This window comes from Herpailurus yagouaroundi, unplaced genomic scaffold, assembly GCF_014898765.1.
Source record: "Herpailurus yagouaroundi ecotype Mexico unplaced genomic scaffold, PumYag 29, whole genome shotgun sequence".
Classification (NCBI taxonomy): Eukaryota; Metazoa; Chordata; class Mammalia; order Carnivora; family Felidae; genus Herpailurus; species Herpailurus yagouaroundi.
In genome coordinates, this window is record NW_024412377.1 from 106,892,034 (window position 1) to 106,918,080 (window position 26,047).

The following is a 26,047-nucleotide window of genomic DNA, read 5'->3' on the forward strand; positions in this document are numbered from 1 at the left end:
ACTCTTCAGCTCAATTCTGTATTTCCTGTAACTCCTTTACCTTCATCACAGCCTGTCAACCTGCAGAAATATCCACAACCTAGTACCACTGTTTCTGTACCACTTTCCTTCTCCAACTCTGGCTCCTGTGGCACTACCTTGTTTCTTGTACGTGACACAACTTCCTTCACTTGGATCTGAACTTGCCTTGCTGGAAGGCCTTGAAGGGAAACAGTAAAACCATATCCCCAACAAGATTTTACAAACTAGTAACAGAAAAGTATATACGAGTAAATAGCTAGAAGAATAAATAGTTCACTAGAGTCAAACAAAGAACATCATATTTTTTTTTCCATTTCATTGCTTTAATTTCCTTGGTATCGTAGAAAAACAGACTAAACTGAGCTTGCTAATGAGGTTCAACATACCACATATTGGTTTCCTTTTTTCCCTCCCCTCGAGCCCTCCTCCTCCTCTAATACCACCACACACCCAGCACAGACACACACACACCTTCCTTTACCCCTTCTCTTTAGACTGCAGCATGCACGCATATATAACACGTAATTAGGATCCATTATATACAATTTCACATTTCAATATCACCTCCCTCCGTATCTTAAAGAAGACAATAGAAGTTATCACTTTAGCCACGATTCTTTAGGGTACTTCCAATCAAGGTGCTATCACAAGTTTACATTCTGAGGTCCACTCTGGACTAAATACAAAGAAACAGAATTTTTTTTAATAAAGAAAATTAAAAGGATAGAATTGTACTCAAAAGTAAGATAAATACGGACAGCTGGGTGGCTCAGTCAGTTAAACATCCAACCCTTGATTTTGGCTCAGGTCATGATCTCACGGTTGTGAGATCAAACCACTCTTTGCGATACCCACTGACATCGCAGGGCCTGCTTGGGATTCTTCTTTCTCTCTATGCCTCCCTACTCACATGCACGCATTCTCTCTCTCAAAATAAAGAAACAACAAAAACAAAAAGATAAATAGAAAAGAAACAGAGTTGAAGTATAACAGCTGGAGCTACAGCTGCCAAGTTACTCCTGTGTTTCAGCTCCCAAAGTGGGTGCAGAAGGCTCTTACCATCAATGTTACCAAAGATGTGAAGCACCCCATTTGACGCATGGGACTAGAGATAGGTAACTACTGGAAACCAAGATCTGAAGTTCTATACCCCAAGCCTTGAGAAGACAGGGGGTTGGGTGGAGTTCCCTTTTCTCAATAAAAAGAATGAAAAGTTTCTGCTGATTCTGTATGAAGGCTGGTTTAGTCGTAGAAAATTCAAGATTAGAGCACCTTACAAAAGAAAACCAACTTCTAAAACTGAAAATTAGTTGAGATCATAAAAATTATACAGTGATTAGATAAAATTTCATTCTTAACTACAGTATTATAATTAAAGCAACATTTAATGGTAACCATAATTCCTGAACTCCGCTGAAGTTTCTAAATTCTGATATTTAAAGAAAAATCAGAAAATCTTAACTATTTTAAATACAAGACAACAAAACTTTAGAAGATGATAGCAGAAATTCTCACCTGTGTTTTGACTGTGATCTTTTTCGTCTAGAATGGGATTTTGAACTAGACCTGGATTTTGAGCGAGTGTGGGAACGAGATCGACCGCCTTTTCTTTCATTGCTCTTTCCAGACTCTGGGAGGAAAAAACCACTTTGCAGTGTAAGCTCAGAACAATTAAAGATCCCAGTTAATAATCAGGCACAAGTGGAATGTACCACATATAGTGCAAGGGGCCTACTCTCTGTACATCCTCCTCCTGTGCAATTATCCTTCAGAAACATCCAAGAAAGTCATTGCATAAACTCGTTGAGTGCAGCCACCCTGCAGCAGTACATATAAACCAGATGATTATAAACAGCTGTTCGTAGTATTTTGTTGCTGCCATAACGTACGATTATAACATGTCTGTAATTCCTAGGACAGTGACTGTAAATCTTCTCTCCATTTATTTTGCTAGAGTGAAGCTTAAATTCTGAGTGCTAATTTAGAAAATGTGCTCAACTGCAAACCACCTACACATTTTTGCTTGGATTTTTAACTTTTAGTAAAAGCAACATAAAGTCTCAGTAGGTGTTCCTTTTTATCTTGCTAAAACAGTCCCTGTATTTTTTCTGAATCATGGGTTCTCTTTCCTATTTTTAAAATTAAAACTTTGAAGGAAAGTGAATCTTCTCAATTAGAACATTTTAAGTATATCTGTTCTTGTTTTTAGCTTCATAATAACATTTATACCTTGCTTTAAGCAAATCAGTTTTGAGCACTAACTGTGCTATGAAAATATAAAGAACTGATTAACTCAAGCTAATGTGCCTTAAAATTCAGTATCAAGGGAAAACATATTTGGGCTAAGCAGTTCTTTGACCTTAGACACTAGTAAGTCACTTACTCTTTCTCGAGTTTCAGTCTTCTTGTAAAATGAAGGGACTAACCAAGATAATTTCTAAAATTCCTTCCAGTTCTACGATTCTCTGATCTTAAAGTGTGACCTATGTAACAACACTATTGCCTTACCTGGTTCAATGGCTGCTGAGATAAATGACTGAGCCTCTCGCACTCGCTTCATTACTTCTTCTAACTCCTTAGCTGCAGCCTGAGGTGTCATCTCAGGGGGTTTTACTATTGCATTGTTGGAGTGATTAATTCTAAATTAAAAATATTAGCATATCACAAATACACACCATATTTTACAAAACATAAAACAAATGTTTACATGATACAAAGATTTACATATGTGAGGACAGCTTGAAAGCACACTAAGAACAATACAGCTAAATACAGAATAACCAAAACCAACATCAAAACCATAATTCTTCTCGTTATCACCCATCCTTACCTCTTGCTAACAAAGTCAAAAGCAAGGAAAAAAAGAAGGAAAAACTGAACCCTAGTTGATTTCTTTAACAACTTCAATATACCAGGACAAGTGCTTTTCCACACAACTTAGAATTATAATAAATTAAAACGCTAACACCAATATTAAAATGAATCATTTCTTGTCTTACAAGATTTTGTTGATAGCTCTGCACCCCAGGAGGTTGAAGGGGAAGCTGTGTATTATGTGCACAATTTTAATCAACTGTGAACCATGGGTGAGTCAGCTATAACTTTGAACGTGGGAAGCACCTGATAAAACTCTTCCCTAGCAGGTTACAGTGGTTTCTCTGATGCACATAAATGAATTTGGTGAGTCTCGCTTTACCCCTTTCACATTGAGAAGACAAGCATTCACTAGAAAGAGATTTTTATCCTTTCATACCTGAATCGTGATCAAGCTGTATAACTAATGCAATTACCTACGAAGTTCAGATAAAACTGCTGCCTCAATAATCTGCATGAAATAGAATTTCTGGTCTTGAACATGTAAAGTCTACACCAATTTTTCATTTTGCAAACAAGAATATCAGAAAATATTAAAATTCAAAATGTATGATTTAAAGCATTTCTAAATATTTAATACTATTTTCTTCCTGGGATCTTGGACTTACCAAAATTCTCATTACTGTATTACTCTAAGTTCAACTCTATGTTAAATCATCTGTAAGTCTAGTAGTTATAAAGCAAAACCAATCTTATAGCTTATAGAAAAAGACCTACAATCATTACACAAAGCATATAATGTTAACATCAAATCAGATCTTATAAAATAGAAAATAAGACATTGTGAAATATAACTTTAAAGACTAAAATGGTAAGTAACCCATGTATTTCATTTATACTTAACACAAAGTCTTCCTTTCCACAAATTGCCAATTACTATTAAAAAGAAAAAAAAAGGCCTTAATTATATCAGCAATACTTTAAGTTTTTCCAAAATCATTAAAATTTCTTTGTTTAGGGTTTCTTACTTCAGTGGCCTGTCTCCAAACATAACTCCATTAAAAGCAAGGGCCCTTGGTACAGAATTTTGGTCTGCAAATTCCACAAAAGCAAACCGAGTTGGCTGAGTCTCATCACCTGCCATCCGCACAAACTTCACTTCTCCAACTTGTTTAAAAAATTCAAGAAGTTGATCAGCTGTCGTTGTCTGAAGAAATAAAGTCACGCTTTAATAAAGTATACTCTTTTTTAAAAATTAGGTAAATATTATTTTATCAATCGATAGGACTTTTAAGAATGGGAAAAGATTAAGAGGTCCTACCACTCACTTTTTTCTTAAATTAGTTACCTGGGAATTCAAATTGCCAACGTAGACTGTTCTCCTAATTTCATCAATTTTGGAAGGATCCACATTTCCCATAAGCGGTGGCTGTGGTATCTCTCCAAGTGTTGCAATGTTGGGGTCTAGTGCTGCTGCTGGTATAGCTCCCAAACTGCTAAGGGAAACACCCAACTACAAAAAAACAAACAAACAAACAAACAAAAAAAAACCACATATTTTCTATTAGCATCAAACATTACCACTCTTTAATCTTAAAAAGCAACAATCAACTCAACAAGAATGGAAAGTGACTAGGTGTCCAGGTGTGTGTCTAAATTATTGAAAGTGAGGTCACAGAAGTTCTATGTACAATGAGACATGTAACCTGATTCTTTTTTTTTAAGACATAAAAATGTCTTTAATGTTTATTTATTTTTGAGAGAGAGAGAGAGAGAGATTGCAATCAGGGAAAGGCAGAGAGAGAGAGAGGGAGACACACACTCCAAAGCAGGTTCTAGGCTCTGAGCTGTGGGTACAGAGCCTGACGTGGGGCTCGAACTCATTAACCACAAGATCATGACCTGAGCCAAAGCCAGACACTTAACTGACTGAGCCACCGAAACACCCCAGAAATACAACATAATTCTTATCTGGGTATTTTAAATACTTTCAAACTTGAAACTAAAAATGAACAGTCAATTCTCATTTTCACAGTAGTTACGTACTATGAAGTTGCCATGAACTGGATTATTGAATATGTTATTACTCCTAGGGAAAATACAGGGCTAGGTTCCCGAAAGCTTCTGGTCACAGTTTCATCACCAATAACTGCATTATCTTGTTTTATGTGTTTCTAGTTAAAGACACCTAATGTAATATATAATGCTGATTCATTAACATTGAACTCACAGCCAGAAGCACTATCAACCAGTGCTTCAAATGAACCTTATCTAACCCCTGGGTTTTCTCCGTAAGGCCCATCACAGTCTTCCAGCCCCTCAGGAACATGAGACAGCACTTCAATACTTGGGTACTAGCTTAAAAAGCAAAATCAGCAAAAAAAATACACAAAAAATATTACAGCATTACAGGTAAGACAAGAAGGCAGGGTACTGCTGTCTGAACTTAGCTGAAAATGAACATATCAAGCAATTCAAATTATTCATCATTCTGTGGGTCAAGAAATGACCAGAAAGTACCGCCATGTACTGATTTTGAGGTTTCAAACATATTTTAGCTAGTTGGTGAATTCACAAGCACAGAATTCACAAATAGTGAGAATCAAGTGTATCCTGGGCATTCAGCAACAGTGACTAAGTTCTTAATAGTTAATAATCATGGCTCCTAACTTTTGCTAACCCTAGAAGATAGATATGAATATTATGCCAATTTCATAAAGAAAAGGACTTACAGAAGTTAATGATTTTCCCAAAGCTATTGAGCTACCAAGTGGTAAAGGCAGGGAACCACTATATACAGACTAAAACTAAAACAGGTACAAAGTTTACCTAAGAAAAGAAATCGAAAATATTAAACTTACTTATACTCTGGTAGGAACAGAAAAAAACCTTTGGATGATCTTTCGTAACATAATTAAATTCAGTTTTTAGTTCAAGCATTAAGGAACTTTTTTAAAATTTATTTGAGATACAGAGACACCGTGAATGGGGGAGGGGCAGAGAGAGAGAATCCCAAGCAGGCTCCATGTTGCCAGCACAGAGCCCAATATTGGGCCTGAACACACGAAGCTGCAGGATCATACCTGAGCCGAAACGAAGAGCAGTACACTTAATCAACTGAGCCACCCAGGTGCCCCAAGGAACATGTTTTTAATGTGAACTTAAATTAGAAAAGAAAGTATCTCAAAATTTGAAAATGGAAAATTCTGCAGAAAAATGCAAAGACATTTCAAGGGGGAAAAAAACACTACAACTTTCCATTTATGCAATTTAAGAAAATTTTGAGCACTGACTGTATATTATTACAAACTAAGATTAAGCAAATACCAAAGAACAAGACTTCCTAAAGGTGAAAATGTAAGTTGATGAAACAATTATCACTTACAATTGTCAAGTGGCCTGTGTATCATCTTCTTAAAACATGCCAAAGTCATGTCTTACCCTGCTTAAAACTAATCAATGGCTTCTAATTACCTTTAGAATAAAATTCAAACTCCTTTCCATGGCCAAAAAGCCCTATAATCAGTACCCTATCTCCCTCTCCAAAATCTCACAACACATACTTCCACCACCCCCATTTACAAAGCTTCAGCTATACGGACTGCCATTCTATTTATTCATTGAAAACACAAGTTTTTCCCACCTGATGCATTTCATTTGGCATTCCTTCTGCCAAAACACTCTTCTCCCAGCTTCTGCCAGTCAAATCCTTCAGGCATCATGTCACCGATCCCCTCTAAGAGGCTTTCCCTGACTTTATATAAAGCTTCATTTACTCTCTACAACATCACTGTTTTGTTCTTCATAGCACATACTATAATCTGTGGTATCTTGCTAGCAGATGTTAGATTTGTTGCTCAGCATTACCATTTCAAGTTATCATAAAGTTGTATAAAATATCTTAGTTCAGAGTGAGTGAGTGATCTCTATGAATCAAGACTACCACCACCTGAGCCTAGTTTTTCTCCATGTTGGCTTCTGTACTGAGACACTCCTTTTTTCCCCTCACCCCTTGTCTTCTATTGTATAAGGTACAAAGATGTTTGAGCATAACATTAAATTTTACTGTGCAAAAGAATTACTACATCCCATTAAGTTAAATAACAAATATGGGTCTTATTATTTATTAGTTTTGCATGGATTTAAAGCATTAAACAGGCCTTTCCAGTTGTAAATCTCTTTGATCTGCAAATTTTCTCCACTGGGACACTATACTTGGAATGGGCTTTTCCAAAGCATCTAATCCAACCCCTTTGTTTCTCAAATTTAAAGATCATTCAGTTCTTTAGGAACTTTTTTCTGTCTCTTTTTACTATACCATTCTGCATATACCTATGCTATTTAATAGGGTTGTCACTAATCACACACAGCTGTTTGAATTTTAATTAAAATTCAGAGCCTCAGCCACAAGAGCCACGATTCAAGTGCTCAACAGCCCCATATTACTAGTGGCTACCACACTCAATAGTACAGACACAGGCATTTCCAGCACAGCAGAAAGTTCTGTTGAATGTGGATGCTCTGTAACAATAAAATTACCCTTCTTTTTATTAGTCTACTTTCCAGGTCTGGTCTAAGAAACCGAAGTATTTACCCTTTTGGTCTTTGATGGGGTAAAGATGATCTAGGTTCCTGATGTAACACTTTTGCTTTCTGACATAGAAACTATAGTCTCCCTGAAGACGAAATATTCTAGGCAGAGATGAATACAAAAGTACAAAAGTCCTAAGGCAAAAATATGCTTGTAACGTCCAAGAAACAACAAAACCAATATGGCCAATACAAAGTAAGCCAGGAAAACAGGTAGAAAAAAAAGTCAGCGAGGTAAGCAAGCACCAAGTCATAATGGGCCACTTCCCTGTTTTCTAACTCAGTATGTTCTTCATAAATTAAATTTCAACGTAATAGATATCTACAGCTGAAATAAGAGAAAACCATTTCCTCTCAAGGCAACAAATTAAATAAAAACTTTAGGCTATTGCTAAATAAACCCTAAGAATTTTCAAGATAAGAACACAATATTGTCTGAGAAAAAGGTAATGATCCAGAAATTGATATGGTAAAATATACCACAAAATAACCAAATTAAAATTTTCTAGAAAATTTCTAAAAAGCCCAACTCAAATGATCAGATGTTCTATTAAAAAGCATTTTCCCAGGGGGCGCCTGGGTGGCTCAGTTGGTTGAGCGTCTGACCTCAGCTCACGTCATGATCTCGCAGTTCGTGAGTTAGAGCCCCGCATCGGGCTCTGTGCTGACAGCTCAGAACCTGGAGCTTGCTTCAGATTCTGTGTCTCCTTCTCTCTCTGCCCCTTCCCCACTCATGCTCTGTTTCTCTCTGTCTCTCAAAAATGAATAATTGTTGTAAAAAAAAAATTTAAAAAAAAAAAAAAAAAGCATTTTCCCGGGCGTCTGGGTGGCTCAGACAGTTAAGCATCTGACTGGCTCAGATCATGATCTCATAGTGTGTGGGTTTGAGCCCCGCGTCAGGCTCTGTGCTGACAGCTCAGAGCCTGGAGCCTGCTTCGGATTCTGTGTCTCCCTCTCTCTATGCCCCTCCCCTGCTCATGCTCTGTCTCTCTCTCTCTCAAAAATAAACAAACATTTTTTTTTTTAAAAAAAGCATTTTCCCACCACGGATCACAATGCAGGTCTCCAGCAGAACAATCTTATGCAAACAAGAACTAAAATTGTGCATTTCAAAGTTTCAAAGACCACTTTTATAACCTGATTAAACAAACTACCATCCCAGGACACCTAGCTGATACAGTCAGTAGAGCCTGCTACCCTTGATCTCCACGTCATGAGTTCAAGCACAACAGGGGCAGAGCTTACTTTAAAAAGAGGGGGGGGGGGGGGGCGGTTTGTAGTTCAGTTGGTGGAGCATGCAACTCTTGATCTCTGGGTTGTGAGTTCAAGCCCCAGGCTGGGTGAAGTGATTACTCAAAATTTTTAAAAATAAGAAAGAAAAGAAGTATTTAAAAAAAATTACTACCATAAAGCTAGTATTAGTTCATCCCCTAATAATCTAAAACCACAAAGCTAAGATACAACTTGCAATTAAGGTGAATTTTGTGTTTTGGCTTCCATTAATTTTTGAAGAAAAATGACCCCTCTTTAAATTAAATATGACTGGAATCTTTTACATAAAAACCAAGAGCCCAGGAGCACCTGGGTGGTTCAGTTGGTTGAGGAACTGAGCCTTGATTTGGGCTTAGGTCACGATCCCAGGGTAGTGGAATCAAGCCCTGTGCTGAGCATGGAGCCTTCTGGAAACTTTCTCTCTCTCGCCCTCTGCACTGTCTCCCACCCTCATGCACATGTTCTCTCACTCTAAAAACAACAACAAAAACAAAAAGCCAAGAGCCCAGTAGCAGCAAAATCTTTTTTAACCCTTCCTAGAAATTACAAAAACAGTAATAAATTCCTATTTAATTGTACACAGTTAATGAAAAAAATATTTCTGCCATGTTTTTATCTTGTTACATTTTCTCAATATCAGACAAATATTTCTCAGAGGTTTTTTTCCTGTTACAAAGCTATGGGTCATTTTATTTTACTTTAATAGATTTAGTCTTCATGAAATGGGGAATACAGTTACCTAGATTTCCCAATTCCCCATGTGATCTAAAATGCTAAGTGTCAATAACTGATTTTCTAATGAATAATCTATTTTAGTTCTCAAATTTAAATGAATGCCAATTACTTCAGAAGTAATTCCGAAAGTCAGTTTAAACTGTCAGTGATAACGGGGGCGGGCGCGCAGCGAATTATTTTAAGTAGACATTGTGAATCCTTTTCATTTAAAAAAAAATTTTAAACAGAAATAATTTTCTAAGCTCTTTATTCAGCTAATTACACAAGTAAACATAAATCCGTTTCAAAAAAGGGTGTGTAATACTTACTGTAGTCAAGGGATTTGGGGTCGGAATGGGAAGCAAGCCTGCACCAGGCATGAGACTTGTCATGGTTGGAGCAGGAGCCAATAAAGAGAGAGCTTTGGATTCCTCTGGAATTTTACCTGCAGAGGCAAGTTCCAAACATTATGGAAAGCAGAAACACCACACAAACTTTACACTATGATTTTACAATTACCCTTGCACTTAAAAAATAATAATAATAAATGAATCTATCTATCAGATCTGTATAAAGAAATAAATAAGAACTTAAGTCTTTCCTTTTATCCTGCTCTACTAGGAAAAATAAAAGTGAGCAAAACTTCAAAGACTAACAATCTCAATAATGGAATATTATTTTAAAAATTGAATAATGTAGACAATTATTTAACACTTTGAGCTATGGGTCACCTGTACTGGAAACTTAATGTTCATGAACCAAACGATATCAAGCATGGACGCTTTCCCAGGACGGTGTTTTCGCGGTGATCGAAAGTTGTGTTACACATGACAACCGTTCGTGTTGGCTGCATCACTAATAGCACACAGAACATCAGATACAGAAAAGAAGAACATTTTTTAAAGTTTAATCCCCAGAAATGGCAAATAACCAAATTAGTCAAAAAAAAGAAAAGGAAAAACAAATATGTGCGAATTGAAATTTGTTCCTTAATGGGTGCCCCTATCCTGGTTACTAAACCTACCTACTGGTGATGCAAACAATTTTAATAACCTCCCAATAAATTCCATTCACTTTCAAGTAGACAGAAAAAAACAAAAGCCTACTGCAAGCAATCAGCTTCAATTTAAAAGGAAGCCTACACCCATCCAGTTAAGAAGACATCTCACCAACTAGGTCAGAGACGCCTAAAAGAATCCAATTTCAAAGAATATGCCTTGGGAAACTTAAAATTTTTGAGAATTCCTAACAATAAAAGTTCCCTAGTCTCAGGAAACTTCTTAAACTCCTGACTTTTAGAACCAATTTATGTATCCTTGTCTGAAGAGGGGTGGTTAATGCCTAAATGTCTTGCTTGTAAGTATCTTAACTGCCTAATAAAAATAACGACAAAAACACTAAAATATTCTTAGACACTAAAAAAAAATCCCTACAATTAACGAAAAATCTACTCTAAAAATAAGTTCAATTTGCTGTATTTAACTATTAAAATCTAACCAATTAATTTTGATAAGAACTGCAACTTTCACACGTTTTCCCATTGTGTCCTCTCTCTCTTACCGCCCCCACTAAAATAGTTCTTAAAAAGTTGACTACAGATACCGATTTTAGAAGAACTACTTATAATTATGTGGTAGTTGGCTATACACTTCCATTATGGAGTCTTCAAAAATAATTTAAAACACAGCGTACAAAGTCACACTAAATTGGAAATAGCATATGGAGTACGTTTCAAAAGCACCATGCTGGATTTTAGAGGAAGAAATTCTATTTAAAACAACCAGATGTGCAGGATAAATCTCTAAACAATATTATCTGCATATACCTCTAAACATGGATGGAATTCAAGACAGCTTTTAAATTTTGCTTTAAATAATGGTTACACCTTTGTTATAACAGAAAAATTACATTTGATTAGCTTTAACAAACGCCTTTTCCCTAAATTTTGCAACATCTAAGTCTCCATTAATGTACTAATTTCAAAAACAGTTATCTTTTTATTTCATGTAAATTCTGCACAAGCAAAGAATTTTTTAAACATGCATAAATATAAATAAAATGTAGGTAGGCCTTACTGAAGACATGAAATAACAAGAATTTATTTTATGTTATTGGTATTAATACACGTATCTGTATACCCACATATATACTAAGCTATTTATATTACTACCGGACCCGTTTTACGTATTATTTTTCAAATGCTTATAAAACCTGAACACATCTTGATAAATCAATTGAGGTTCCACAGTGTAAATCTTATGCTTCATTACCCTAATGTGTGCACCCAAAAAACAAACAGTTTCAATCTGTTAATGTTCCCAATTTAGAATTACTTGTCAATTAAATAAGCATAAGTGTCTATAAGACAGTGTAGTAAAACTACACAACGTATTCAACACAGGCTAAAAGTTGAATACTTAATATTACAAAGACTCACTTATCAATAGGTTGTCTGACCCTCACTGCCTATCACAGTAGTAATAAACTATTATAAATATTAAGTCTAACCATAGGTAGGCACATGTTTTAATTCTAATTACCATTAAAGATCCTTTAAGAAAAAAGTCCCATTGCTTAACTTCCAAGACAGAATTCTATCAAAATTACCTTCCAAATACTATCAGAGTATATCAAAGTATAAAGCAAACAAGCATTTAGCATTTTTCCCAAACTATACTCCTCAAAAACAACTGAGAGGAAAAAAAGCTCTCATGGTATTAAAATTAAGTACTAATCCTAATCCTCAGATTCCATTTAGAAGCTGGTAACATCTGAAAATTTTTCAAAAAATTCAAGCAGAGAAACATACATGAAAGTAAGTTTTCAAGCTTCTCAAATATCCATTCCCCATGCAGGCAAGTAAAAGTCTTCATAAGTCAAGGAAGTAAGTTATTTTCTAAGAAATTTACTTATTTTCCTTGAGGATTTTGTATGCTTAAAATTCTACAGGGAAGGATGAAAATTAAAAACTATCAGTTGGTTTTTATGAAAGATGTAGATTTGGGAGAAAAACTGCAAAAATGTTGCAATGAGATCACAAAATGTTCCTAACAATTCTACCAGTGTTTTAGTGTTTTGAGAACAAAATGTACCTGTGCAGTCTATAATACCAATTAAGACTCACTGAGCTTCACAACACTGTATCCTAGTTTACTATGAAAATTTACTTTATCGTAAGCTTGAGCTCTGCTAATCATCTCCCAATATAATCTGCAAAGCAATGTTATGAACCCTTAATGGAATACCATTTACAAAGAACTGGAAAACCAGCTCACAAGTTAAAGTGAAAGAGATTTAACAAAACAAAAACAAAAACAAAAACAAAAACAAAAAAAAGGGACAAAATAAAGAAAAAGAAATGAAATTAAAGTAAAACAATAAAAAACAGAGACAGGGCGTCCATCTTCTGCGGTTCAGACTCCGATCTCATTTCCCCAATGAAGGTTTCACTTGACGGCAGGTTTAGTGGCATGGCAAACAATGCCTAACTCAGGCAAGTGTAACAGGTCTGCCTTGGCCAGTCTAGTCATCTAATAATGCACAAATATCACATAGAGAAAACATACAAAACCAAATTAATAGTCAAAATCCATCTACCAGAAAATGTGGACATAAAGTTACGACTGATGATTAGGCTTGACACCCTTGTTATGTTTGACCTTATCTTTTTCTAAGTGTTAACATTTATAAAAAAGAAATCTGAGATGCACGCAACAACAAAAAGGTCATATCTGGACAAGTATAATGAAAGTATATTTTATTTTGAAATGGCATGTTTCATTAACAATAGTTAATGCTTACTCTGTATGAAACTTACACACCAAACATTACTTATACAGCTTTAGGAGCTTGTTACAAAACTGTCTGCATTACAAAAACAGCAAATTGAAAGAAACTGAAAAAATTTTCTTAAAACTGTTTCTATGGTTTTCTCATTTCTTTCATAATGCTGTTTCTGTAACATCAAAGAAAGAATGCAGTCAGTAAAGTGAACACAAGAATGTTTACAGCACCCATCTCCTCTAAGAGAACTTACTCCACGGGAACTCTTCACTTTGGTTTACTTCAAACTCACTTTGCTACTCTTTTAGTATAACAATACATCATAACTTTGCTTGCAGCACATAATCAGATCTTTGACAGCTCACTGTAACATAGTTCAGTTTCTATAAAGTCATTCTGTGGTATTTAGTTAAACTAGTGAAAAATGTGTATCTGAATGCTTCTCTAATACCAATTATTTTATCAGTCAGTGCTCTAAAATACAACTAAACTTTCATGTTCAAAACCAGTGAAATGGTCTCAAAATGGCAACACTAGTAATACTCCAAGGGCTATTATAATAAATTTGCATTTATTAATCTTTATTAAGCAAAACAAACAAAAAAGGGAACCTCTTACACACCCATAACCTTGAAAACTTATGACAAATAATGGTCTGGGCTTCTCAAATAGATGAAAAAAATCAATGGAATATAGCAAGGTTCCAACGAAGCAACACTGGTAAGTATTCTTCCTTCCAATTCAGTAATGAGCTAACATAATACAAGGTCCTGTGCTGGTGATGGCATAATTTTCAGATATGATTAATATTCCCAATTAATATAGTAATTTCTTTTTTCCTGTGCAGTTTACCTGGCATGAAACTGATAGGAACTTGATATGCACAACTAAACCATTACCAGCTTTCTCACCTTGCTCTCCAACTGTGGGCTCACGGTCCACTTACAGATCAACAGGTAAGGATGGGGATTCAACAAATAATTACCTTTAACCCATTTTATTCCCCCTACTCCATTCTAACCCCCAGGCATGGGAAAAGACTTTCAAATTTATCTGAAAAAAAATACAGAATGTGCTATTCTGGGACTTCAAAACCAACAGAATGGAGCTCACTGTATCTAACTATAATGTTTCTGACATCCCAGAATAGGCATTCTGAAATAAGTATAAAACTTTCGAAGCACAGCAATGTTCACCATATACTAGGTTATTTTAATATTAACCTGGTTTCTAAAAGACGTTTTTAAAACATGACATGAAAATTCATTAAATTGTTCCAGGTAAATTTTTTATGTTGTAAAACATTTACCATCCGCTAGTGAAAACAAGTTTTAAAGACATTTAAATTATAATAACCTATTCTAAAATCCATGTACACATGCCATAATCTGTACTCTGAATAAAAGTTAATCACACACTAGAACTGTCAAATTCAGCACAGCCTATTATATGTGAATGACTCTGTAAATAGAAGTTACTAAAAAATAAGTATTAGTAATAATTAGCTCTGTAAGGCTTTGGCCTTGTTCCCATCTTCAACATCTATTTCCTTGATGGAGGCCTTGGAAAATTACTTTCCATTATTTTTCTTCAATTACCCAACCTACCCTCCAAGAAAAGCTAGCCATTAAAATAAAAACATAAATTTCAGTTGCACAGCAGTCACACTGAATATAAAATAATGGTCCCAGCAACAAGGTGAATTACCTTACGAGGATACGTCAGAGATTAAATTATGAATATTTTTCTTACAAATACCATTTATCCCCAATTTGGCAAAATGCATAGCTTTTATTTATGTAATACAATTAATATTGTATATATAGGGGCAAATGCTCACTTATTTACATATTAAAAATAATTTCCCCTACCACCCTAATATTTTAATTTCAGAAAGCTTCGTTTACAACTTGCAAATTAACTACAAAAAACAAATGCAAACCAGAGAAGCCAAGTAATTCATGAAATTTTTAAATGTTTGGCTATTAAATCTCAAGCATATAGAAGTAATAAGTCAACCCTTTAATATATTTTATTATTAGGTAAAAATTATTTCCTTCTCCAAATTTCATTCATACACACACACACACACACACACACACACACACAACAGAGTACTATCTACCTACCAATTTCTAGGAAAGCCAAAGGTAGTAACACACAGGACAGAGATTACAATAATAGAAAAAAAACACATAAGATACCAACCTTCTGCACAAGGTACAACTATCAGAGCTCTGTCAATAAAAACCGTGTTAGTTAGATGCTGGGCCACGCCAACACTTGATGGGTCACGAAACTTAACATAACATACTTTGGAAGAAAAAGCAAGAGGTGTGTTGCTGCAAAATAAAAAGAAAAACAATTGGACTAATAAACATTTGGCTGATTTTATCATTTTCATTTGAAATTTCTTCTCAGATCTTTACACAGTCTTACATAATCAAGACAAGAATTTTGACTGCTAAGAATCATTAAGACATGAAAATGTCTTTCATTAATGTCTTCATTAAGACATGAAAACTTTGCCTTTTTAAAGTTTTTATTCAAATTCCAGTAAACACACAGTGTAGTATTAGTTTCAAGTTTACAATATAGTGATTCAACACTTCCATACATCACCTGGTAGTGCTCATCACAGCAAGTGCACTCCTTAATCCCCATCACCTATTTAACCCATCCCCTCACCCACAGCCCCTCTGGTAACCATTGGTTTGTTCTCTGTAGTTAAGAGTCTGTTTCCTGGTTTGTCTCTTTTTCCCTTTGCTCATTTGTTCTGTTTCTTAAATTCCACATATGAGTGAAATCACAAAGTATTTGTCTTTCTCTGACTTAATACGCCCAGCATAAGACTCTTCAGCTCCATCCGTTTCATTGCAAATGGCAAGATTTCATTCTTTCTTACGCCGAGTAATATTCCACTGTGTGTGTGTGTGTGTGTGTGTGTGTGTGTGTGTGTGTGTGTCTTCTTTGTCCATTCACCAGTCAATGGGACATTTGTGCTATTTCCATAATTTGGCTATAAACATCGAGGTGCATGTACCCCCTCTGAATCAGTATTTTTGTATTCTTTGGGTAAATACCTAGTAGTGCAACTGCTGGATGGTAGGGTAGTTCTATTTTTAACTTTTTGAGGAACCTCCATACTGCTGTCTGGAGTGGCTGCACCAGGCAAAATTTAGTCTTTTAGTGGTAATTTGCCTGCAAAGGCTGACAGCAATTTAGGAAGGCCTATCACCTCATCGGTAAAAACTTGACATGTAAATTAATGAATACTTAATCAGAGTGAAACATGAAAACAGTTGATTTAACCCAAAAATGTTCAACCAGTACATCATCAATAGGCACAATCACTTTATAGAAGCCCCAATCCTCAAGACTTCAAATTTTGTAACCATTTCCAACCCTTTTAACTAAAAACTTCACCAGAATCTTACAGACAGACATCATGATATGAAAAGTAAGGTGTTTTGCATATACTACACTGCTTTACCCTAGGCAGCATTGCGATGTTCCAGACAAAAGATTTTACAAACAAAATTTTACATATTTTATACCCAGAAAAGCATAGACCCTTCTAAATCCTATCAGATTCAGTTCAGTCTGGCAAGCCAGACACAGCCCAGATGAAAGCAGTTTTTCCAGAATATGAATCCATCTTTTTAGATTCCAAAATATCTCAGTGATGATCATTTTGTCAATCTGTCCACGATTATGTTCAATTAAAGTCTAAAACTGTCTTTAGCAAGGACAAAAGCCACCAAAGCTAAATATATACCTAATATATAATATATACAGTCCTTTAAAGCATTAAGATATTTCACACTAAAACAGGAGAGACCAGGGGCTCCTGGGTGGCTCGGTCGGTTAAGCATCCGACTTCAGCCCAGGTCATGATCTCACATCTCGTGGGTTTGAGCCCCGCATCAGGCTCTGGGGTGACAGCTCAGAGCCTGGGGCCTCCTTCAGACTCTGTCTCCCTCTCTCTGTCCCTCCTGCACTTGCATTGTGTCTCTCTCTCTCTCAAAAATAAACATTAAAAAATAAACAAATAGACCATTTGAAAAATATCATATTTGCGTTGTGCAGTAAGGCATTTACTTTACAAAAGAGATCACGGAAGTTGACCATAATCCTAACCTGAGTAAATGGCAAAACTGGGACTTCAGTCTAAGTCTAATCATCTAAATCCAAATCTCATGCAATCTTATTCATTCAACTAATATAGAATTTTAAAGCATCTTAATGTACTATTTAATTAGCAATTCCACAAACAGAAGCCATTTTCAAAATTAAAAAAAAAATCTTTTACATAAAGCAACATATCCATCTTGACAATGGTTAAATATACATATTAATGCTATTAATAAAATACTGTGATAACAGAACACATTTGCATTTAGAACTTGAAACTATTTATACTATTAACATAAACAGGGTAATACAAGTTAACAAAATCAAACTACCTCTTTCTCAACCAACCCAACCCAACTGACTCCTACCTAAGCCTATCCAGTTCAGGCTTCCACAGGCACTCTCCAACAATGACTACCCTAACCCCCAAACAACTAAGACCAGCACTTTATGAATCTGTCACTGAGGTAAAAACATTCACCTCTAGACTTAACTCACCTTTACATTACCCAATCTCCAACTGAAGCCTTTCTTGAGCTTTAGACTCCCAGACCTAGGTGCTTGCTGGAATACTGCACCGTGATGGTCACAGGGCCCATCCCCCAAAACTTATTGGGTCTAAAATAAATTCATCATCCCTCTTTCTCACCAATCCTGGTCCCTGTCCTATACTTCATCTCTCAGTTAAAAATATCACTGTATTACCCATGTTATGAATCTGGAGTCACTAAATGTAACCGTCATTAGTACAGTTCCCTAAACATTTCCAAATCTCTTCTGACTACATGGTAAAAATCCATGTCTTTGTTCCCTGAAGTTAAGTGTGGCTATGCAACTTGTTTTGGCCAATTAAATATGAGCAGAATTGACATTCAGGAGCTTTAAGGGCCACCACTTGGCTCTTTTCCTCTGCCACAGTGACTAGCCACATTCAAGAAATGGGTGGCTGCTACATCAGCTTCATCTCTGAGTGAGCAACCACAATGGGTAGAGTTCCCTACTCTGCAAGCTTAGCATTAAAAATAAGCTGTTTTTACAAAACTACTGAGATTTGGGGGTTGTTTCCATATTTGACCCTCACTCTTCATCTTCTTCATAAAGTCCTGTGAAGACTGCATCCCAAATATTTGTACACATTAATCCCTTTATCACTGTCATTATCAAGGCCTTAATTCAGGCCCTCATCATTTCTCACCCAGATTACTTACAATGGCTCTTAAAAAAATCACAATGACTCCAATCTGAACTACTTAATAATGGTCTTCACAAAAGCTGCCAGAGTGACCTTTCTAAACCCTAAATTTTGTCATGTCATTCCACACTGCTTAAATTTCCTCAAAGACATGCTTCTGTTATTGCTTTATCATATAAATTCACCCCAAAATCCAGGCATTAGAAATATTTGTGGTTTCCAGAACACATTCTGAATATCTGGGTCATCTTTGCACATGTTGTTCCATTTGCCTATGATATCCTACCTCTCCTTTTTGAATGGTAATTCCACTTTTATTCAAGGCTCAAGTTTACAAATCTTCTGGAAAGCCATTTTAAGATAACAAAGTGATTAGGTAGGTACCCCCCACATTCTATACACTTTCAGCACAGGCCTTAGCAGTTTCCTTAGATGAAACCCTCATCAGATTTTGGGAGGCCTCTAGTCACAGTTGATTAGTCACATGACACAAAGGCCCATTTCACTGGCTAACCAATAGCTTATCATTTGGATGGCTTGATCAAATGAACTTGCAACAATCAGATTCTCTCTCTTGGGCTGAAAAGTCACTTAGAGTCAGGGCTTGGGCCAGATGCCAGATGACCAAGTACAAAATAAGTCCGCAAAGAAAATAGAGCAGATACACAGAAACAAACTGAGCAGACAATAAAGCCTGTGAGAAGAGGCAGATAATCACCTTGGATGCTGGTATCTTTCTGGTTCCCAGTCCCAGTTCCCATGAGGCCTACTTAATTTAGAGATATATCCATCTTTTTAATAATTTTACCTCTTCTTCAGCCAGACTGGGTAGCAGTGTTTCTGTCTTTTGCACCCCCCCCCCCCCACAAAACCATATAATTACAATGAACTACTAAAGCCCTAGCAATTACAAGCACACTCTCTTTTAGCACTGAAATCTGCAAAAGCCTAACTGCCAGTGAGATGACATGCCTAAACTGACAGGTCCTTTTATGAGAGAATGGAAACCTAAATCGTCACTGTTGAAAACTAAAAACGCACTTTCCGATACTCCTACTTAAAACCACATCGCTTCAAATTTAAAACATCCAGAGGAGTAGGAAATAGGACACTGGTTAGTAAAGCAACTACACGTTAGGATAGGCTACCATTACCAAGATTTGAGAAGCCCAGGAAGTGGGTTGAAAAGGTTGATCTGTTCTGACCCAATATTATCATAGGAATGTGGATACCTAGATATGGTTTACATAGTGCTCTAAGAAATTCTCTTTATCTTCATCTCCAATTACCTTTCTAAAAATACAAAATAAAGTTCAGCTTACAGTTAACACTTTAATTTTGAACATTATAATCTAAAATACAATACAGTGGCAAGTCTAAATACACATGATGAATTTCTCAACAAATGTGTATTTATAAGTCATTGTTTCCAATTTTTATACTTAAATCTTTCATTCTAGTAAGTGTAAACTTTTAAATAGACTTAGTTTTTAATTAAATAGAATTATTATTTTTAAACGTAATTTTGGAGGCTCCAGAGTGACTCAGTTGGCTAACCATCCAACTCCTCATTTTGGCTCAGGTCATGATCTCACAGTTCATGAGTTCAGAGCCCAGCATTGGACTGTGCTGACAGCACAGAACTTGCTTGGGATTCTCTGTCTCCGGTCTCCCTCTCTCTCTGCCCTTACCCCACTTGCTTGCACGTGCTCTCTTTCTCTCTCAAAAATAAATAAACTTTACAAAAATAAATAGATAAATGTAATTGGGACCTAGAATTTTAATTTTATGTAATTAAAAAAAAAATTTTTTTTTTTTTGAGGGAGAGAGAGAGAACTGGGGACAATAAAGCCTCTGAGGGTTCGGTCCCACGACCCTAGGATCATGACCTGAGGTGAAAACAAGAGTCGGACACTCATCCAAGTCACCTAAGCTTTAATTTTAATTAATTTTTAATGTTTAAAAGGATGTTACATATTCCATTTGTTCTAAGTGTATGCTTCTGAACAAAGTACCAGTATCCAAGTATAGCAGATTTTACTTTAACCTCATTTGCTGAATCCAATTTTGTTTCTTTTTTCAAATGCAAAACTTTCTACAATCATTTTTCCAAAAAATCAGAAATTTCTGACTAGGAGTTTAATGCAGAAATTACAGAACCAACTTTTTTGAGCATCAAATTTTGTGGGCCCTAACTGGTTATTTTATTTTTCATTAAACAGGTAATGGCGCTCTACAATTTTTTAAAAGTCAATGTGGTATAATATACCCAGTATTGTTAGATCAAAAAGGATATAATCCAAAGCATGGACAAAGTACACGGACTTATATATAAAAATATTAACTGACACATAATTTATAACAGGATTTCCCAGTAGGACTAACAGCGGTACTTTGGATGGCACAATTTTTCCTTATGTTAAGATTTTCTTATGAATTACTGACACTTGCCCATCAAATGCCAGAAGGCACTCCAATCACTGTTGACAATCAAAAATACACATTTCTAGCTAAAATCCACAAACTCAAAACACCAAAAAAGTGACCAATATATCCAGTGATAGAAGTTCAAAAACACACAAGACATAATTACAGACTTTAAAATGTTATTACTATAAATAAGACAGAGTAATATGAAAAAACGCTTATTACACATTGAATGAAAAAGTTTACTATCAGTGTATAAATCATTCAATTACACTACATTAAAATAAGCACATATAAAAAGGATTGCAGGCAAATACATGGAAATGAAGAGAGGTTTTCATAGGACGGTAAGATCTTAAGTGGTGTTTCTTTTTCTCTATGTCTCATAAAATGACTATACTGATTCTATTTTTTTTTAACTGAATAAGTAGTTAACACATTTTCCCTTGCTTGTTACTATTTTTGAAGACCACAGAAGTGAAGAAAACCAGTAAGCAAAAAAATCAACATAGGTGTTGATGTTGTCAGAAATGGTGTTGAAAATCAGGATAGGATTACCCTTTGGGGGTTAGTCACTTGGAGGGGACAATGGGAAACTTCTAGGGTGCAGATAAGCCTGATGTGGATGCTGATTACACAGGTATGTTCGCTTTGTGAAAATTCATCAAGCTGCATGTTTATCCATTCACTTTTCTGTATGTACATTATACCTAATAAAAAAAAAGGTTACTGAAAACAAACTACAAAAAATTTTTTTACTGCCATAAAAAGGTGTTCATGACATGATATTCATTTGTTGTGCAACAAGCTAAAAAAAAAAAATTCTGGGGGCGCCTGGGTGGCACAGTCGGTTAAGCGTCCGACTTCAGCCAGGTCACGATCTCGCGGTCCGTGAGTTCGAGCCCCGCATCAGGCTCTGGGCTGATGGCTCAGAGCCTGGAGCCTGTTTCCGATTCTGTGTCTCCCTCTCTCTCTGCTCCTCCCCCGTTCATGCTCTGTCTCTCTCTGTCCCAAAAATAAATAAACGTTGAAAAAAAAATTAAAAAAAAAAAAAAATTCTGGATATTTATCAGCCGGCTGCACAAAAAAGGATCACAATTGAGAATTTTAAACATGTACAATGAATATTTACACTAATTCTCAATGTTTAAAAATTAAAAAGTGAATCACTGCCTCATTCCAAAAAAGTTAGATTTAAAATATGAATTGTCATATTAGCAACTTAATTCTTAAAATGTTAATGAGAAATGATTTTCCCATTCTATTAAAGAAATATATTTCCAAATTTAAAACAAATGAAATACTAACTCCGCTTCCAAACATTAATCATAAAATACAGTTTCCAAGAGACTGCAAAACAATCATATCTGTCTTCACTACTACTACTATTGCAACGTTATCCATTTCAGCTCAAATCTACAAATATATTTTTAATATAAAGACTAGGTTATGACAACTTCATTATAGAGCAGAAAACACACTTAAATCATGGCAATATTTTTGAAAAGCAGGAAGGGACTGCACTTGAGGAAAAACTGAAGAATTTTTCCTGGCCCATATGTGTCATATTTAGGTTACAATTTTGCAAAATCTATCAGTTTGTGACACACTAACTCCACTATGTTTAAAAGCTTTTTATTCTTTTTGACTTTTAAACTCCAAGTAATGAAAATCTAATTTCAATAAACAGCCCATTACTAAGGTCACATTATAACTGGCAGCATATTGCCACCCTAACCCTGGTTTTAACAATGAAAGTGATATTATATTGGCATTGTGAACTATTTCTTCTACCTATGAGACAACTTATTACCACAACCTTGAAAGCAAGGTTAGTTTACAAGGGTTCATGTACAAAATTTTAGTGCTCGAATCCAACTCCTAAGGCTACAGCACTCCTCCAAGTACTTCTCAGTTATTAAGAAATGTTCTGAATGCTTAAATGAAAAGACAGCAGAAATCATTTTCAAAAGTTAAATAAGATATTCAAGCCATATATGCCACAGCTAGTCAATAAATATGTATGTGCATGCACTTGTGATGAAGTATTCTTGAACAAAAAATGTATTATCTGAATCTAATCAATATAAACAATCTAATCTGAAACAATCTATATAAACCCAGATTATGCATCATTCTACAAAACAAACTACAAAACAAAATATCACTGTTACGGAATATTTTTTTAAAAGCAACAGGGGACTGTTCTAGATTAAAGGAGGTAGCATCTAAATGCAGTGGTGGTTTCCGATTATATTCTAGACCAAAAAAAGAAAAAGAAAAAAAATGATTATAATAATTGGTTAAATTTAAATATGAACTACTTGTTATATATACCAATGTTAAATTTCTTAGACACGTTAATAGTACTGTGGTAATGTAGGAGAATGTACCTGTTCTGAAGAGAGAGACTTAAGTGTTGAGAAAAAAATAATCATGCGGTCTGCAACTACTTTGAAAAAGATGGGAAGAAAGAGGAAGTGTAGAGGGTGCAGATAGCTAGAGGGGGAGACAGAGAAAAAAATCAACTGGTAAAGAAAGAATACAGGTAAAGGAAACGTGGGTGTTATTCGTTCCACTTTTTAGTTTGCATTAAATATTTCAAAACAAAAAGAGAGTAACTTTAAAAAGTAAAATTTAAATTTAAATCCAAATACCAACTTTTACCAATATCTTATACCGTAGCCATGCGATATACTTACATATAGAAACCGAAAGAAAAATAGGTCTACGTGCATCATTATGAAATGAACCAAAAAGTCAAAGACAATTTTTTTGAAAGAAAGAAATCCTGGGCAACTACTAGCCCTTCCTTCAAAGGATTTTGAAACAATGAACAAAATACTATTTTAAAATTCTAATCTCTACCATTAAAAAAAAAAAAAGTTTATGCGTGTAAGAATGTAAACCCTTACAAATTTTGTGAATACACAGTACTATACAAGGGAAATCTTACTTCAAAATACATACTTGGGAATTGGCCGCAAGCTCTAAATGCCAATAAAGATCTAGACCTTTAGAGCACACACCAGGGATAATCCTTCACCGACTAATACTTTCTCTGAAAGGCTTAGGACAGTGTGACCTTCAAAGCGGAAATTTTAATCCGCTGCCAAAAGGGCGAAAAGACATGATCTTTAACAACATGGATGGGCTCGATCAGATTAGACAAGATGCTGAATTTGTGAACACCACGCTAGAGAAGAAATGGTAGCCCTAATGCCAAGTTGTCATCAGCCGCAGGCTTTCTAATCAGCACAACGGCCTGACACTAAAGCCCTAACAAGTGGACAGTTCGTCCGGCGCGGTCTCCGCGATTTTTACATTACAAGAACGCTAACAGGCGTTTGCCATGAGGACTATTCCGGGCCCACCTGCGGCCATCTTAAGTTCGGGAAGAAAAAGGAAAAAGGAGAGACACTGAATACAAGGACCAAGCGGAGACCACAAATCGGGGAGGCACGAAAATAAACAACTTCTCTACATTCTCTGTAACGGTTCGGTGCAGAGGTTAACCCCCAAAGTCAGACTAACAAGGAGAGCAGAACCGCAGGGCCCCAGCGCCGGGGTGCCCTAATCAAACATGGGCACCAAGGTAAGCCCGGGAGATCACGTGACGGGCACGGCGCGCCCCCGTCCGCGCTCTCCCCCACGCCTCGGTGCCCGAGGTCTCTATGGCGCCCGCGCCCCTCCCCCAGCCAAGCTCGAGCACTTACTCCGGGGGGTAGAGCCGCAGCTCCTCTATTTCTCCTACGAAGGAAAAAAGCGTACGCATCTGCTCGCTGGTCACCGCCGACGACAGATTGGTCACCTGAATCACCGCCGTAGGGGTGAGGCCGAAGCCTAAAGCCAACCCGAAGCCGCCGCCGGGGTTCATCCCGACCCGCTTGCTGCTGTCTCCCGCTCCCCAACGTCTACGACGCGTCAGCGACGGAGCCGGGAAAGCGAAGTACGCGCGGCCGCGAGCGCGCTCCCGCTGGCGAATTCACGGAGGCGGGCAGGTCTAGCCACCCATTCCGCAACTCCTCTGCTCCCAGGGCTGCGCGCGCCTGCCGGAAGCGTCGCCCCGGCAACCCGGCGGGTCGGCGGAGGCTGTAGCCTGGGGCTCCCGGGTGCCCGAGGCCGTAGCTCCTGTTAGTCTTGTCTTGGTCAGAATTTTTATGGGTTCTCCATCCCCCCCTCGCTTCAACTGAATACATTTCTGTGCTCGCGTAATTGGGGAGACCCAGGTCTTTCCCGTCTTTACCCTAGGTAGAACTGGGGAACCAAGAGGCCTGGCCTGCCGGTCTGGGGCGGTGAAGGAGGAATGCCTCTCGGGCATCACAGATTAATGCTTGGCTAAACTATCGCCGGTCATGATCACGTACAGGCGGCTTCCCCGCCCCAACTATTGAAACCGCCCAACTGCTGAAAACATTGGCCGGCGTCCTAATTAAAAACAACTTGGAAAAATTTACACAACCTTTAAGTTCCGATTGAATTAAGAAAGGAGGCAGTAAGATGAAGGCTCTGCAGTGGTTGTTTATAACTCGCCATTTATTCGCTCATTTCGCAGATATTTATTTACAATATTTATATAAATATTAATATTTATTGAGCATTACATACCAGGCACTTTTAGACAAGGGCACGTAAAAGACAGTTACGGACAGTCCACATGGAAATTGCAACCTACTGAGGGACAACCAAGTATGTGAAACGAAGGCAGGTGCTCCCAAAATGCCATCCCCAGAACCCTGAGGGTACTCAAGGCCCTTTCAGTGGGTCCGCAAGGTCAAAACAGTTTACAATATAATGCTAAGACTTTGTTGACCTTTTTCACTTCGTTGACACTTGCACTGAGGATGTAAAAGCAATACAAGGTTAAACTGCTGGCAACTTAGCAGGAATCGAGGCAGTGGCGCCAAAATGCACCAAGAGTAGTATATTTTCTATGTTTCACCTCCTTGCAATGGTAGCATACAAAATTTAAGAATCTTTAAGTGGGGGCACCTGGATGGCTCAGTCGGCTGAGCCCCTGACTTTTGCTCAGGTCATGATCTTGTGTGTGAGTTCCAGCCCCACAGCAGGGTCTGTGCTGGCAGCTCAGAGCCTGGAAAC

The 26,047-nt window shown here is 36.7% G+C and overlaps 1 protein-coding gene across 4 annotated transcripts in view; it reads right to left on the reverse strand.

Moving 5' to 3' along the window:
* The window catches only part of SREK1 (splicing regulatory glutamic acid and lysine rich protein 1), a 49,114-nt gene extending 24,164 nt beyond the window's left edge, over nucleotides 1-24,950 (reverse strand). For 2 of the 4 annotated variants that reach the window (XM_040451824.1, XM_040451817.1), the window contains exons 1-7: nucleotides 24,664-24,950; nucleotides 15,403-15,536; nucleotides 9,741-9,856; nucleotides 4,184-4,348; nucleotides 3,864-4,042; nucleotides 2,530-2,660; nucleotides 1,537-1,651 (exon numbers count right to left, since the gene is read on the reverse strand). In XM_040451824.1, the coding sequence (XP_040307758.1) occupies nucleotides 1,537-1,651; nucleotides 2,530-2,660; nucleotides 3,864-4,042; nucleotides 4,184-4,348; nucleotides 9,741-9,856; nucleotides 15,403-15,536; nucleotides 24,664-24,824 (1,001 nt within the window). In that variant the 5' untranslated portion in view covers nucleotides 24,825-24,950. The other 2 variants (XM_040451846.1, XM_040451835.1) reach the window with 2 other exon arrangements.
* Nucleotides 24,951-26,047: the final 1,097 nt, after the last annotated feature.